Raw genomic sequence first — 17047 nt, forward strand, 5'->3', positions numbered from 1 at the left:
TGATTTCATAACCTATAATTTGAGAATCAAGCTCAAATATTTCTTACTACGAAGTCTCTGGTCTTACTAGAATATCATAATGCGCTGTACTTTCATTTCTATCTTTGCCAAAACCAAATGAAAAGTTTTGCTGGACTTTATGTAGATAACGCCTTAGAAGTCTCCTCAAACAAATGAAAGTGTGTCACTAAAGTTGAACGAGCTTTGGAACACTGAGGAAGTATGAGCCCCTTGTCACCCCATCCCAAATAAAATGTGGCATGTATGGGCTCGGTCGTGTCTGATTCTCTGCAACCCCATGTACTGTAACCTGCCAGGCTCCTCTGTCCATGGGATTTTCCAGGCAAGAATAAGAAGGTTGCCATTTTCTTCTCTAGGGGATCTTTCTGACCAGAGATTGAACCCACGACTCCTATCTCTCCTGAATTGGTAGGTGGATTCTTTACCACTTGTGCCACCTGGGAAGCCCCTTCATTAAAACATGGTGCTCAGGAATATAGCCAGCTTTTAAAATCTACCTGTTTCTAACAAGATTAGCAGCTAATTTTTCATCAGAAACAATGAAGGTCAGAAGGCAGCAGAATGACATATTCAAAGTGCTGACAATGAAGAATCTTATATCAAGAAAAAAAACTTTCAAAAATGAAGATGAAATACACTCCCCCACACTAAAAACAAACAAAAAAACTATGAGAATTTGTTCCTGGCAGAACTTCCTGAGAAGAAACACCAAAAACACTTTGTCAGGCTGAAAGCAAGTGACACCACAGATGAGGCCAGCAAAATTCTCTTTAGTTGATGATAAACTGATTCTTAGCAAAGCGTGGAGAGGGTTGATTTTTCAAGGCCCCCTTGACTTTCAAGCATGAATGAAATGATCCTTCTGCTCTTGTTATAGGCCTTGTTTTGGCCCCCACCTAAGTTTGCATTCCATATAGCTATTATATGATTTTTCTTCTTTTGCTCTATAAATCCAGAATCAATTAGGAGGCTAAGAAGTAATGAAGATGTTAGTATGAAGACAAAGAAATGGAACCGTCAAGGAGAGTGTCCCCAAGGACAACCATCGCAGGTAAAAGACAGCAGTTGATTCAGGCTCCCCAGTTCATGCAGCTCACCTGGATAAGACAAGCTCTAGGAATGATTTCCTTCTTTTTCCCACTCCTAAATCCACAGCACTGTATCGAAATGGCTGCAAAACTTTTTAAAATATTTTTAACACAAAATCATTATTTATGCATTATAAAAACAGAACTGACTCATTAGGAAAGACCCTGATGCTGGGAAAGATTGAAGGCAGGAGAAGAAGGGGACGACAGAGGATAAGATGGTTGGATGGCATCACTGACTCGATGGACATGAGTCCGAGCAAGTTCTGGGAGTTGGTGATGAACAGGGAAGCCTGGCGTGCTGCAATCCATGGGGTCACAAAGAGTCGGACACAACTGAGCAATTGAACTGATAGAAACCTAAATAGGTACATACGCCAAAAAATGGGTAATTGCATATATAATTTTTAAGTAAATATAAAATTATCTCACAATAATTTTTAATAGAAAGCAAAAAACATTTTTAGTAAAAATACTTTGGGTTAGAAGTTGGTAAGAGTAAGCCATGATTTATTAGATTAACTGGGATAGGGGCTAGGCTCTTAAGGGTTAAGGACAGCTCAAAGCGGATAGAGGCTGGTTGTGTACGGTGGGAATTTACATTCAGGATAACTATGAGTACGGAACTTCCCTGGAGGCCCAGTGGTTAAGACTCTGCACTTCCAATGCAAGGAGCATAGGTTCAATCCCCGGTCATGGAATTAAGATCCCACATTCTGCAGGGTGCAGGAAAAACAAAACAAAACCACACACACACACACAAAGATAACTATGAGTACATAAAAGAAGAGAAATAGGACAGTAGCAAAGAGAAAAGTAGGACAAGTAGCAACACATTTCAGATTTCAGGAGACCTAAAGATGTCTCGCATTACCAGGGAAGAAAAAGATGCTAGAAAGAAAGGAGTGAAGAATGGGGTCACGGGTATTCTATGAACCAGATAGTCTCCTTAGAATAACCAATACGGGATCAAGCCATAAATCACAGAAAGATAACCCAAGGGATGCTGTTTCTGTGCCAATGGGATGCAGTCTCATCTAACATCTGACTGGCCTCTTACCACGTGAAGGACCCTCCCTGCAGACCTTGAACACTATGCCTTCCTGGGAAGGGTGAGCCATCCACTCCGAGACACATTTCCTCACTAGGCTACCATTTCGCAATGAGAGAAGATATTTCAGCATTTCTGAGGTAGAGAAATGAGTGTAACTGCTACTGTTTTCCTCAACACTGACATGAGTCACAGGTAGATAGGAAAGATAATAGTCTTGGTAGCAGCTGTATGGGTCTCCTGCTGCTGCTGCTAAGTCGCTTCAGTCGTGTCCGACTCTATGCGACCCCATAGATGGCAACCCACCAGGCACCCCTGTCCCTGGGACTCTCCAGGCAAGAACACTGGAGTGGGTTGCCATTTCTTTCTCCAGTGCATGAAAGTGAAAAGTGAAAGTGAAGTCACTCAGTCGTGTCCGACTCTTAGCGACCCCATAGACGGCAACCCACCAGGCACCCCTGTCCCTGGGACTCTCCAGGCAAGAACACTGGAGTGGGTTGCCATTTCTTTCTCCAGTGCATGAAAGTGAAAAGTGAAAGTGAAGTCACCCAGTCGTGTCCGACTCTTAGCCTAGCTCGGCACAAAGCCTGACACAAGTACTTAATAAAAATTGGTAGAAAGAACGCATACATGTACTTTCACATAGTTGTAATTAGAGCAGGCACAACTGCTTATCCTCCTTTTTGTAAACATTATATCAAATTTATACAAAGCTTAATGATTATCAGTTTTAATAGCCACCACACACCAGTCCATGGGCAGACCTACCATAGACTGTTTAAACTCATCCTTCCCACTGAGCAGTGAGCTGCCTGCAATGATTCATAATTATAATGCATGTGGTCAAATGCTTTTCCACATTTTTACAGATCATTTCCTCTAGATACACTCCTAGGAATCTACCTTGGTCATAGCGTAGGGATATCTCAAAGGCAATGAAATACACTGCCCCAGAGCTTACAAAAGGACAATGCCTTATCACCACCCTCCTCAATGAATGGGGAGGCTGGTGCTATCACAACTTCAGTATTACGTATTATTGTTTAAAAACCTTTACCAATGTAATAGTACAGTTAAAATGATCCCTCATTGTTTACTTTAATTATCTTTGAAAGCTAATAAAGCTAAAAGCAATTTAAAAGTCCTATTTGTGAACTTTACTTTTTGCTCACTTCAAATAAATGAGAAAGGTAGTGGGAGCCCCTAAATATACATGGTATATTGTGATGGTTTTGAAAGAATAGGAGAAAATTTAAAAGAATAAGAATAAAGAAAACAAGTTCATTGAACTGTGAAGCCTGGCCCGTAATTCACCAAGATGCTCCATTTTCTGGCAGCTGAGGGGCCTGCAGGGGATTCCAGCCAGGAGCCCTTTCCCGAATGGGGTCAGGACCCAAGTGTGCAGTCTGCAAAGTGGAGCTGGTGAGCAGCTGGTTGCGGTGGCCCCTGCGGGCTTGAGCTAAACTCCAAGCAGTGAACAGGGGGAGGCTGAGCTCCACAGGGGCCCTCATTTCTGCTCATTAGCCCTTCAAGGAAGTAGCAAGCTGTCTGCTGGAAGGGATTTAGCCAGGAACATGAGTACAAAGAGTTTAACCATAATTAGGCACTGATTGGCTCAACTCACTTAAAAAATCTAACAAATACATGAATACTGATTATTCAAGATGGCATTCAAACTAAGCTCTGACTATGGGCTTCTCTAGGCTTCCCTGGTGGCTCAGTGATAAAGAATCCACCTGCAATGCAAGAGACAGAGGTTCAGTCCCTGGGTTGGGAAGATCCCCTAGCAGGCATGGTAACCCACCAGTATTCTTGCCTGAAAAATCCCATGGTCAAAGTATCCTGGTAAACTACAGTCCCTGGGGTTGCAAAGAGTCAGACACAACTGAAGCGACCGAATATGCACACATGCATGGGCTTCCTTGATGGTTTAGCCATAAAGAATCCTCTTGCAGTACAGGAGATTTGATCCTGGGTCGGGACGATCCCCTGGAGAAGGAAATGGCAACCCACTCCAGTATTCTTGTCTGGGAAATCACATGGACAGAGGATCCTGGCAGGCTACAGTCCACGGGGTGGCCAAAGAGTTGGAGATGACTTAGTGACTAAACAACAGCAATGTGAAGGACTAGGCATGGGAGAAAAACAAGTCCACGTTGCTGAAGAATCTTACTCTGATATTTTTAAATCCACACAGGGTACTATTTTGTAAACGGCACATTTTATGTTAAGATTCTTGAAGCAATTCATTGTGACGCTGACCCTACGGAGGGTGTGTTTGCAGCACATTCTCTGTCCTCGTCCATGCTCCTCATGGCCTTCCTCTGCAGTGGCCCCCACTCTCTGCAGCCCTCACACCACTGAGAGTTCCCCTGTTCTCAGATGCTCCCCCGAGAGTGTCTGCACCCTGAACCCTGAACCTCCGACTTCCAGCCCATGTTCTCTGTCTTTCCTGTTGGACCAAGGGGCACGCATGGAGACAAACAGCACAAATCCATGTCTGTTTTGCTACAAGGATGAGAAGACCTCGGTTTAAATTCTTCATCACCTGGACCAGGGACCAACTGTCTGGATCTGCTCCCAGGCCTGGAATATGCAGAGACAGAAGCCCCCATAAAGTCCACTGAAGCTGAAGATGAAGATAAATGAGACCAGAGAGCCCAGGCGGTGCTCACACTGAAGAGAGCACTGGACGAGAACTGAGTCCGCCGGGGCAGGTCCTGATTCTACCAACGCAACTGCTATGGGCCCAGGCAAGAAGGACACTTCAGCACCTCTGTGTCCTGTCTGCAAAGTGACGGATGACAGGGCTGGACTCTGGGTGAAACAGTCTCCCTCAGCTCTGACATTCTGGGGTTCCATGTATGCCATTCAAGTGTATTTTTATAATTTTATCTCCCTTGGCATGTAGTGCGATTTAGGCACAGCATAAGCACTCAGCTGCTACACAAACTAAATTAACAGGAAGTCTAAAACACAGAGAAAAACACTCCAAAAGAGCATAATAACAGAGTTAGAGCTCATACATGTGCCTGCAGCGTGGGAGACCTGGGTTTGATCCCCGGGTTGGAAAGATTCCCTGGAGACGGGCATGGAAACACACTCCAGTATTCTTGCCTGGAGAATCACCATGGATAGAGGAGCCTGGCAGCTATAGTCCATGTAGTCAGAAAGAGTCGGACATGACTGAGCTACCAAGCACACGTGTGTTTCCATGTGTGTATGTTTATAACATGCCACCATCAATTAGAGGTAGAAGCGCTTGGCATCCTTAGTTTATTCACACAAATCTATGTGATAATCATTTACCTCTTATTTCCTTCTGAAAATCTCCAGGAAGCTACTAACTACTTAAAAAAAATTTTTTTTTAATTTTGATTTGGGGTATAGCCAATTAACAATGTTGTGACAGTTTCAGGTGAACAGTGAAGGGGACTTAGCCATATACATACATGTATACATTCTCCCCCCAGATCCCCTCCCACTCAGGCTGCCACATAACATTGAGCAGCATTCCATGCAGGAAGCTACTAACTTCTAATTCCAACATTACTGACTGCTAGGGTTCAGTTGGAAAAGTCCCTGCTTCGCCACCATGTGCAAACACCAAGTTCAATTTTTCTGTTCTGAGGCTTGTTGGTGAAATGCATGTGCTTCCTCTCACATGGAAAGCACAAGAGGCCACAGAGATCACCTGCTCTACCTGCAGGAAAACTGGACTAAGAGCGAGACTTCACAATGGAAATTCTAGGAAAGATGTCTAGCCGCAGCAGCAGCATGGAGACTGGCAGGCATTTTGTCCTAGACAATTTCGCAAATGGGGTGGGGGCCGAGGTGGGGTAGGACAGGCGATGACTATGAGTTGGGCATCCTGAACCCCCAGGAGACCTAGCTCTCACAGACAGCTCTTCAGGCAGACTTGGTTCTCGGTTAGGGTCAACTGGTGCCCTGCCCTCTGGCCCCTCCAGGGAGAGGGTGACCTCCAGCTGGAGGGAACGGCCAAAGTATTGTTTGCAGCTTTGCAGGAAACTGTTTGAAAGGGTCATTGAAAAGTGATCTTCCTAAATCAAGCTGTACCAATATTTTTGTTTCCTTTCATGCAATGCCACGTTTAAAGGCGTTAGATGGGGCCTGTCTATAAAGCCTAGGAAACAAGTCTGTGTGACTCAGAAAAACAAAAGCATCCTGCTCTTAAAGCACAGAAAACAGAGAAGGTGGGAAGACCTACATCTGTCTCAGAGCAAGTCCTTGCTCTTGGCACCTAATGGATATTTGGAAAAAAAAAAACAAAAACACTTTTTCAAAGAAAGGTCACATATCCTGACACTTATGCTCAAATGATAAAGAATCTGCCTGCCAACATAGGAGGCACGAGTTTGATCCCTGGGTCAGAAAGATCCCCTGGAGAAAGAAATGGCAACCCACTCCAATATTCTTGCCTGGGAAGTCCCACAGACAGAGGAGCTTGGCATGCTGCAGTCCATGGGGTTGCAAAGAGTAAGACACAGCTGAGCAACTAACACTTCCCAAAGTTCTAATAGATTTTTGGAACAAGAAGCAATTATTAATTGTATGGTCTATAACTTATTTTTTAAATAAAATGACAAATAACTGTCACTTGTCTGGGAAATGCCTTTGTGTAATGTTGATGGAGAAGAGAAATTCAGAGATTTGACCCCTCAGATGTTCCCAGTCTCCATCCTAAACGATGACACCTGAATTAAGACAAAGTGTTTGAAGAGGTTAAAAACTGGGAACCTGCTGATCTACATACGGCAGTCACTGGGCAGGTGTTCACCACCCTCCTCTCCATTCAGATGAAACATGGAAGCTCCTAAAACCAGTAAGAATCACTGGATCAAGGAGCAGAGAAAGAATTAACAGAGCATGAAAAGGAGAATTTTCCTCTCTTCACAATGTGATCAAGGATCATCTGTGAAACCCAAGACTTTTAATGCCTTTTAGAGGAAAGGTCCGCAAAAGGAACAGAAAGCTGTTACGTGGATAAGGAAAGAGGCCAGGGCCTCTGAGGAAGGCAGCCTGCCAGGTCTAATGGCTAAACTGAGCCAGGGCTGGGAGGGGACCCCCGCTCTCCTACAGCAGTCTCCCCACAGCTCCTCTGTGCTCTGTAGAAACCCACAAAGCCTTGGCACTTCCTAAAATTAACAAGCTCTCCACCTAAAGCCAGAGAAAGTACAAGTCAGACAAATGGCTGCTAGTTTTGAACTAAAATGCTAAGATCACAGCACTGTCTAACATTAGCAAGAAAAAGCACTAAAAGTCTTACTCTGTTTTGGAGAAGACTCCAAAACACTGCTGCTGCTGGTTTGTAGCCTTTTATGTTTTATATAATTTAAATATTTTGCTGGTGAAATTTAACCTACAAATACCTATGAGGGAAATGACTCCTTCAGAAAAGCCTCCATCTTATAAGTGAAAGGCATGTGTAAGTCCCCACTGTTGGGACTGTCTGGAAGGGACTAGCCCCATTGTGGTGGGATCTAAGGAGTTCAGTAATTGCAAAACCCTAAAGCAGGTTGCCACATGAAGCCCAACTGTAAAGACAGTTAAAGAGGTGCAAGGTTTGTAGGATCTGTGTCTGAGGTCATTCTTGCTGGCTCCATGTATTAAATTAACTAAGCCTATTTTTTCAATGAAAGGAAAAAGCAGGCAAACCAGATAAAAACTGTTTACAAATAGACTTCTGGTGTTTTACTTCTCTTGACACAAGAAAGCAAGCCTGATTGCCCACTAAGGCAGAAAGCTGACACCTCAGAGGTTCTCTATGAAACTGGCCTAGTCAACAGCAGTGATCATGATAGTAACTGATACTCCTCAGGAGAACTTCTTGGACTTTGGTACACAAGAACCACCTGGGGTCTTGTCAGAATGCAAACTGAATCAGGCAATGGGGTCTGAGATTCTGCATTTCTAACACGCTTATAATACTGTCGGTCTGCAGACCACACTCTGAGTAGCAAAGCTATTGCTATAGCTTACTGAAAACTTTCCTTGGTGATTCTTTAATTTGTCTGGGTAGGTGAGAAGCTATAATTCATAAGGCTCTTTAGGGAATGTATCTTATTCTAACATGAACTGAACCAACCTTATTGCAAAAAGTAGCACTAGGACAGGTATAAGCCATGTGTCACTCAAAATACAACTGACTGCCAAGCTCAAGTCTACTGATCGCTTCTGGACTTTTCTAGAAATGCTTGCTACTTGCCTGCATATTGAAAGCTCAACAAAAGCCTGTAGTGTGAGTGAATGAATGAACACACAAATGAAAGAGGGAAGAAGGAAACTGAGTCACCTTGGCTCCTAGCTGGCCCCTGTGCACATTTAAACTATCTTATCGGCCTTTCTACTGGTCATTTATGGAGATAGGGGAACAGTACAAAACCATCATCAAACGTGGTGAGAAAGAGGGAGGAGGAAGAGGAAGGGGAAACACCATGGGCTGTAGCTGACTCTGCGGGAGCACTGAGCGCCAGGTATGGAGTTAAGTCCTTCACATAAGCTGTCTACTTGATCTTCTCAAATCTTCTGTGAATTTTGGGTTATAAAGAGTCCCACTTTACAGACTGGCAAAGTAAACCACAGAGAAGGCTGATAACTCAAGATAACCCGCTTAAGAAGGACGAGGTGGCTCTGGGCCCAGCTGTGCAAACCCCACACTATAAGCTCACTTTCTGTTGGACTCCACAAGCTGTTAGTACCCCACACTGGCTTGGCTGTGTGGCCTCTCCACAAAGGGTATTAACACAACTCTAAAGAGCTATAGATATTTTTGGTGCCTGTGTTTCTGTTGTGCTGATGCACCTTAGCACATGGTCGCCATATGTTTACCAGTTTTATCTAATTTTTTTTTTAATTGAAGAGTAAACAAATACCTGTAGTGAATACTGAGAAGAAAATTGTTTCTGGAGGGGTAACTTTTTAAAAGTTTCAAGAACATACAAAGAATCTTCATGTACACCTAGTATGTTTTAATAGCTGGATTAAGAATTGATAGGAGTAGTTAACAATTAATGAGTCGAGACCTTTGGCACTTAGGAAGCCCTTCCGCCGCACTAACTCATTTGGTTCTCATGTCATCTCTCTGAGGTCAGGCGGGCAGCACCACCCTTGTTCCAACTGTGATACAAATAAGGCTGGAGGGACGTGAAATTCGGAGCCAGAGTTCAGATAGATACCTCCCTCCCCACACATCACTGCCTGGTGCTTAAAGACTTTATTTGCTTTAGTGACAACCAGCAGACTGACTACTAATCAAAATATTTTAAATTATATGAATAATATCACTTGAGTGCTTATCTCGCTAACCAATTTCTTTTACATTACCCTTAGAGAATCTAATAACCATGGCCACATACTCAGCAAGAGTCCTGAGCCACCCAGGGGAACTGCTTGGGAGGCCCACAGGGTGGCACCTGGGCCACCTAGCACTCAGACTGAACCCACAACTGGCAAAAGGTCCCCAGCTGAGTGCTTGACTTGAACATGGAGAACTAAGACACACTGACTAGCTCCTTCCAGGGCACATGTGGGACAGAGTTTCCCAAACCACAGAAGTAGCTCCCAAAGGAGTTCAAACTCATGAGCTTGACTATTCAACAGAAAAAACACTGGTTTTAGAAATAAAACCATGGGGCTCAAATCCTTACTCTGCCACTTAGCTAATTTTCCTAATTAGAGCAAGTTCCCTAACCTCGCTGCCTCAACTTTAGCATCCACAAGCTCGGACAAGAACACACACGAGCAGAGATGGAGGGAAGTACAGAATCTGGCACACTGGCAGCATCGGGTGTGTGGTGTTTCCGGGCACAGAAAGCCTGCTCCAGAGCCTGGCCCACAGCAAGACGAGCCTCTGCTTTCACTCAACTCTGAAAAAGCCAAGCAAGGGAGAGTTTGCAAGCGTGAATGGCCTATGAGCAATATGGGGGCATTCTGACTGAAAATCTGCAGGGTTCACTGACTGTTATGAATACAAAATAACAGACCAACTTTGTTGCAAGTGCTGTCTCTGGCAATAGAGAATGGAGTTTTTCCTGTGTGTGGCACTCTTCTCTAAGTTTATGAATCTGGGGTAGGGAGAATAAAATATTTACCTTTTCCAGGGCCTCTCTGTCAAGTAGTTCTTGCACAGCTAGCAGCTTGATGCTGTAAGAAAAAAATTAAAATCACACTTGAAAACAAAACATTTCATGTCGCCAAGCATGAGACAAATCATGAAAACAAAGGTCTGAAACTTCAGCCTGCATTTCTACACCACCCCCAGTCTGAAGGTGACCTTTGGTTTGAGCTGAAATGACCATTTCAGAACTATCTAAAATGTTTCTGAATTGTAAAAATGATTTTACCATATAATCCAGCAATTCCACTTCTTGGCATATACCCACAAGAGTTGAAAACAAGGACTCAGATATTTGCACACCCACGTTCACAGTAGCATGATTCACAGCAGCCAAAAGGTGAGAACAACTTCAATGTGCCTCAGTGGATAAGTGGATAAACAAAATACAGGACACACATATGATAAAATATTATTCAGCCTTAAGAGAAGGAAATTCTGGCACTTGCTACAACACAGAGGAAACGTGAAGACATCATGCTCAGTGAAATAAGCCAGACGCAAAAGGACAAATACTGTATGATTCTTCTTACACCAAGTCCCTAGACTTGTCAAACCCAGAGAGACTGGAAGTAGAGTGCTGGTTGCCAGGGGCTGGGGGGTGAGGAATGGGGAGTTCTTACTTATTGGGTATGGAGCTTCTGTTTGGGAAAATGTTCTGGAGTTGCTGGCGATGGTTGCACACAAAATGAATGTGCTTAATGTCAGTGAAATGTACACTTATTAGTGGCTGAAATAGTAAATTTTATGTTGCATACATTTCCCCACAAAAATTTCTAAAAGCAATTGATAGTTGCTTATGTGAGCAACTTCAATACATTCAGAGGAATATAAAGAAGAAAACAGTTACCCTTGTTCAGCACTAATCTTCCCTTGATGTCCCTTTGGTGAGAACAAATAGCTAAAATCACGCCTTATGAAGATGGCCTGCTCACCCGCTCATTTGTTCCTGCATATGGATGGAGCCCTACTGGGTGCAGGGAGCCAAGAGCACCTGATGACTTTGACCTGCTCCCTGCCCACAAGGAGTTCGCAGCCGCCCGGAGGCCACGCTGAGGGAAAGGACCAGTAGGGTGCCAAGTGGACTGGCTGGGGAGCCGAGAGGAGCCCAGCCTGGCCAAGGGCAGAGGCGGCTTCCTCTAGGAGGGACCAGGTTAGCCTTGCCAAGGGAGGGGACTGGGGAGAAAGGCAACCAGGAACAGAGGCACCGTGGAGGAGAGAAAGGGCTTAGAGTGTATACAACTCGCCAGTTTCCAACTTAGGGGCCAGAGCCCAGACTTCAGCCAGCAGCTGAGAGGAGGGAGTTCAGATGCGTGGGAGCAGGTCCCTTCTGTGACAAGTTGCTTTTGAAGTGTCTGGGGACACAATGAGCAGGCAGCCAGGGCAATACTGCCCAGCACACAGGAGGCAGTGAGAGCTTGGTGAGATTGTTTAGGGGGCAGGTCAGCTCTCCATGGTGTCGTTCTGCTCCCTCCCCACCCAGCTAATCTGCTTGTGGCCACTGGTCATTGCACCCCTACCAACCTGCACCAGCTCTCCGGAGCAGAAATGGGCCCCACCTGTACCACACACCTCCCTCAAAGGAAGTTATGCCCGTAGCAAGTTTCACCTCAACCTACGGAATTCTTAATAATCTTCCTATACAGACAGGCAGGCACTGCCCAACCAAATGCAAAGGTTTACTTAAAAGCAAATCCAGCAAATGCAATAGAAGTGTTAAAGGCCTACAAGAAACCACCAACAACAACAGTTCAGCAGACATCAGGGCTAATGGACAAGACCCTGTGCATTCGCTCTGCTCCAATCACTGAGTTTTCTTCATCTCTTGGACATGTTTGCTTTTGCTGTTTCTCTGGCATGAAAAAGTCTTCCCCAAGACCTTGACAACACCAATTACATCTAATTACATCATCCTAGGCTAAGTTCAAATGTTAACTTCTCCAAGCAGCATTCCTGGTCACCTTGGATTTTTTTTTTTTTTTTTTTAATGTGAGCTTACTGGTTGTTGTTGTTTAGTCACTAAGTCGTGTCTGACCCTTTTGCAACCCCATGGGTTGTAGCCCACCAGGTTCCTCTGTACAAGGGATTTCCCAGGCAAGAATACTGGAGCAGGTTGCCACTTCCTCCTCAAGGGGATCTTCCCGACTCAGCGATCCAGCCCGAGTCTCCCGCATTGGCAGGTGGGTTTTTACCACTGAGCCATCTGGGAAGCCTAAAGCATGTATTTGTCAGGTTGCTTTTGTCTGTTTCCTCTCACTAGCAGGGAACCTCTTTGAGGCCGGGGGCCCAGGGGTCTTCTCACTACATCTGTGGTGTCTATAACTGACATGAAGGACACCCAGGGATATTTATTTACTGGCCACCCATGAGGGCCCAGGGGCTTGCAGACCAAATTGCTACTGGTATGGATAGCTAAAATCCCTGGTCAAGCCTCAGTTTCTCTGTCTGAAAAGGAAGCCCTCCAATGAGATGACTCTGTGTGTTTCATGTCTTCCTCACGGTGGACAGTGCTACACACATTTGTAGAAATGCCTGCTCTGTCTGGTGGTAGGTCAAAGCTACCAGCCACTCCTCGGCACACCCTAATTCCCAATGCACACCTCTAGATTCCAGGTTATCAACATGGACAGCAAGTTACAGGCTAAGGAGGGTCCAGCTGTAACTCAAGTTTCAGAAGCTTAAACTGCTTCTGAAATAACCACTGGAAAATACTTATATTGGAGGGACTTCCAAAACAGTCTCTTGTTCCTGCCCTTTTCTATAGTCATGAAGTCCGATTTAGGATCAGATAACAGGTTAGAGAAAGAGATTTAAACACTGTTAATAAACTCAACTCTCTTTTTCTCTCTATTCACAGAGATACTATATTCAAACCACTGTAGAACATGATCTGAAAACCAACAGTCTCAGGCTTTGAATGAAGATGAAATTAAAACAATATCTGTTGACTCTTTTCAGAGTCAAAATCTGAAGGATGCTATTCCCTGCTTTCACCAGGTTACTTTCCTCTTGAACAGGGATAGCAAATACTTGGCATGCACACTCTCCAACCCTCTTCACCTCTTTGCATGGAACCTCCCCCCATTAGCTTATATACAGCTTCAGAATCCTTCTGAACACTCCAGTAAGCCACAGCCAATCCAGTGAAGTTGGCATGTGAGATGAAACCAATTTAACTTCTGCTCTAAAATCAATACCAAATAGGTTTTGTGTATTGAATGGGAGCAGAAAAAAATAAAGACCTTTTCACACTACTAAAACCCAGCAAGACAGATGAGCTTGCTTTAAGGGCAGATGGAGGAAAGATAACAAGACACTCAAATCTAGATGGTTTGAGGTTCATAATGGAAACAATACATGTTACTCAGAAGCTACTGCTCCAGCTCCTCATAACAGTGGATTTCTTCAGAAAGCTCGGGTTTCTTCCTCCTTAGAGCTGTAATCTTCAGGAGTTTCAAGATTTTTCCCATTACATAACTGTCCTACTGTTAGTTCTTACCTTATTGGAAACTCTCCAGGTTCGGAGTATTTGTTTCAGTGTTTATGGTATCAGATTCTTCCAGCACATCAGATACTCCCTGGGAGGAAATTTCACACACACGAAGAAGCAATGAACTCGTTTACCAAATCCTCCATCTGACACCTCTAACTCCTTACCTTGGAAGGAATCTCATCTCTCAATTTCAGTTTTGCCCCTCTTCTCTCCCTCCCTTTCACCATGTCTCGCTCTTTCCTTCCCTTTTTCCATTCTTTTGCTAATTCCACAAACATACACTGGCACCAGGAAAACAAAGATGAATGCACTATTGTTTCTGACCTCAAAGGGGCTAGGATGCTGCTGGGGCACAAGCTATGGGAGGCATGTCTCTCTGAGGCTCTCCAGGTTCCAACATGGACCAGCAGAGCCGGACTAAACAGGGCATGTCTGTGGGGTGACCTGGTGCTGGGTCAGCATCCTCTGAAAACAGCAGAGCTCCCATCAGATGGAAGTTTCTATTTCTTTTCCACACTTGACTTTGAGAAGAGAGGCAAGTCACACAAAAGCAGCTGACAGCCATAATTTATTTGAAAAATGGCCATTTTAAGGCCAAGTTCTGAAGTCAAGATGGCCAACACTTAGAAGGACCTAGAATGCATGCAATTAATGTTTGCTAAGTAAGCAGCAAGGAAATGAAGCACTTGAGGGCAGATATCTTATAGAGCTCATTAGTGGCTGGCACAGTGAGGTCTGTAATGGAATTTGAAGTGGTGAAGGGGAACGAGTCAGGTAGACACTGACAGCAAGGAAAAGAAGCGGCAAAGTTAAAGAGAAGATGGAGGGCACCCTGTTGCTTAGGGTGGCAGGCTGAATGAACCTCAATGACCCCTTAAAGGCAGATAAAAGGTAACTATGTGGTTGCACAAAGGCACTTAAGAGAATAAACTCCCAACTATACAGAAACTCTCGCTTCCAGAACAGATTATGACCCCCATGGCACCAGAGTCAAGAATTCACTCTAGCCTGCTTTCTCTGAGGATTCTGACACTTTGAGTTTCCATTGCATTTATTAAGTGCCATAGCTTAGTGCATGAGATATAGCAGGTTTCAATAAACGCAGAAAGGGTGTAATACAATGGAGCCAGCATTCACTACCCAGATAAAGTATTTAAGGGGTAAGTATTATGTACCAGGCACTGCTGGATGCAGAGGAAACAATGATGTATGTGGAGGAAACAATGATGTACAATGATACAACGTAGCCTTTGCCTTCAAACTTCTAAGCTTAACGGAAGAACAAGGTAAGTGCATCAGCCAGGTGAAGAGCGCTCTCTAGAGGCAAACTCGGCTGCTGTGAAGCTCTTTGAAGGACTTAGTAACACACAGCTGGGAGGCTTCCTGGGAAGTGACGCCTCGGCTGACACTTGCGGGCTTGCAAGGCAGAGGGGTGGGGTGCTAGGAGCAGCACAAGGTGGGAGGTCAGGCACAGCCCCCACAGGGACTGCAGAATGACCAGGGAACATGGGGTGTCTGGGGTGTGGCACAAGTGCTGAAAGAGTCTTCTGCAGAAACAGGCAGGGCCAGGCCTCTGAGAGGGTTTGTTAAGCCACATTAAGGAGTTGGCCTGTACTTGTGGGACAAGGAGCGGCCAGATTATTTAGAGCTGTGGTGTGGCAGAGGACCCAGGACACAGAAGATGCCCGATAAATGTATAAAATGGCTCTGATGTGGAGAACCCATGGGGGTGGAGTGGGATGGAGGACAAGACTGGAGGCAGGGAGACCTGAGATAGGTCCTAGGAAGAGATGACGGAGGCTGGTGTGGGGAAAAGGCACTGGGCTATTTCCAAACTGATCAGCAGCTGGCAGGACCTGATGAAGAAGTAGCTGTCGGGGGTGTGGGAGAGAAACATCCCCTCAGCTCCCAGCCTGTGAAAGTGGGGGCTGGAAGGACCAGCTATGTGGCCTGAAGACAGTGAGTCAGGTCCTGGACACACTGACGCTGGGGCCTGTGGGAACTCTCAGTGGGGTATGAACAGCAGCTGACTGTCCCTCCGTGAGTTCCAGGCTCTGCAGTGGACACCAGGCACACGAGGACGGTGACTGAAGAGGCAGGTCACCCAGGGGGCTGTGCAGAGGGACAGAGCCCGAGGACCATCACCACATAAGAGGCAGGCAGAGGAGCAGGGCCTGTTGCGGGAACAGAGAAGGAACTTCCAGGAAGGTGAAGGAAAACCCAGAGCACGAGGCCCAAGAGCCAAGGGGATAGCACGACACACAAAGTTGTGGGGTGGGGGGGGTGGTGGTGCTGGCTCTGATTCTGAGGAAGCCAGGGAAGCTGGGGCTGGTGTTCTGGAACAGAGAACTTTCAGGAAGTGGTAGAGACACCAGGTTTCACAGGGTGAGGAATGGATGGATGGGAGGTAAAGAAGAGGAAACAGTGAGATTAAATTCCAGGTAGAAGGGGTAGGATGGTAGGTCCCCAGCACAATTTGCCTCAGGCGCAGAAGGTAAGCCAAGAATTCATCACCATATTAAGTGCATATAATTATTATTATAATAAATAAATATCAGTTCAGTTGCTCAGTTGTGTCCAACTCTTTGCAACCCCATGGACTGCAGCACACCAGGCCTCCCTGTCCATCACCAACTCCTGGAGCTTACTCAAACTCATGTCCATCGAGTCAGTGATGCCATCCAACCATCTCATCCTCTGTCATCCCCTTCTCCAACCTTCAATAATTTCCTGCATCAGGGTCTTTTAAATGAGTCAGTTCTTTGCATCAGATGCTCAAAGTATCGGAGTTTCAGCTTCAGCATCAATCCTTCCAATGAATATTAAGGACTGATTTCCTTTAGATGGACTGGTTGGATCTCCTTTCTGTCCAAGGGACTCTCGAGAGTCTCCTCCAACACCACAGTTCAAAAGCATCAATTCTTCAGTGCTCAGCTTTCTTTATAGTCCAACTCTCACATCCATACATGACTACTGGAAAAACCATTGCTTTGACTATACGGACCTTTGTTGGCAAAGTAAAGTCTCTGCTTTATAATATGCTATCTAGGTTGGTCATGACTTTTTTTCCAAGGAGCAAGCATCTTTTAATTTCATGGCTGCAGTCACCATCTGCAGTGATTTGGGAGCCCAAAAAAATAAAGTCTGTCACTGTTTCTACTGTTTCCCCATCTATTTGCCATGAAGTGATGGGACCAGATGCCATGATCTTAGTTTTATAATTATATATAGATATAAATATGGGGGGAAAGTGATAGTTG

General features: G+C 45.0%; 1 protein-coding gene across 4 annotated transcripts in view; it reads right to left on the reverse strand.

The window, feature by feature from the left end:
• The window catches only part of EEPD1 (endonuclease/exonuclease/phosphatase family domain containing 1), a 164733-nt gene that overhangs the window by 73643 nt on the left and 74043 nt on the right, over nt 1-17047 (reverse strand). For all 4 annotated transcript variants that reach the window (XM_060415022.1, XM_042248602.2, XM_004007897.6 and 1 more), the window contains exon 3: nt 10272-10323. In XM_060415022.1, coding sequence (XP_060271005.1) covers nt 10272-10323 — 52 coding nt within the window. The remainder of the gene's footprint in view (nt 1-10271; nt 10324-17047) is intronic.

The sequence above is a fragment of the Ovis aries genome, chromosome 4, assembly GCF_016772045.2.
Source record: "Ovis aries strain OAR_USU_Benz2616 breed Rambouillet chromosome 4, ARS-UI_Ramb_v3.0, whole genome shotgun sequence".
NCBI lineage: Eukaryota > Metazoa > Chordata > Mammalia > Artiodactyla > Bovidae > Ovis > Ovis aries.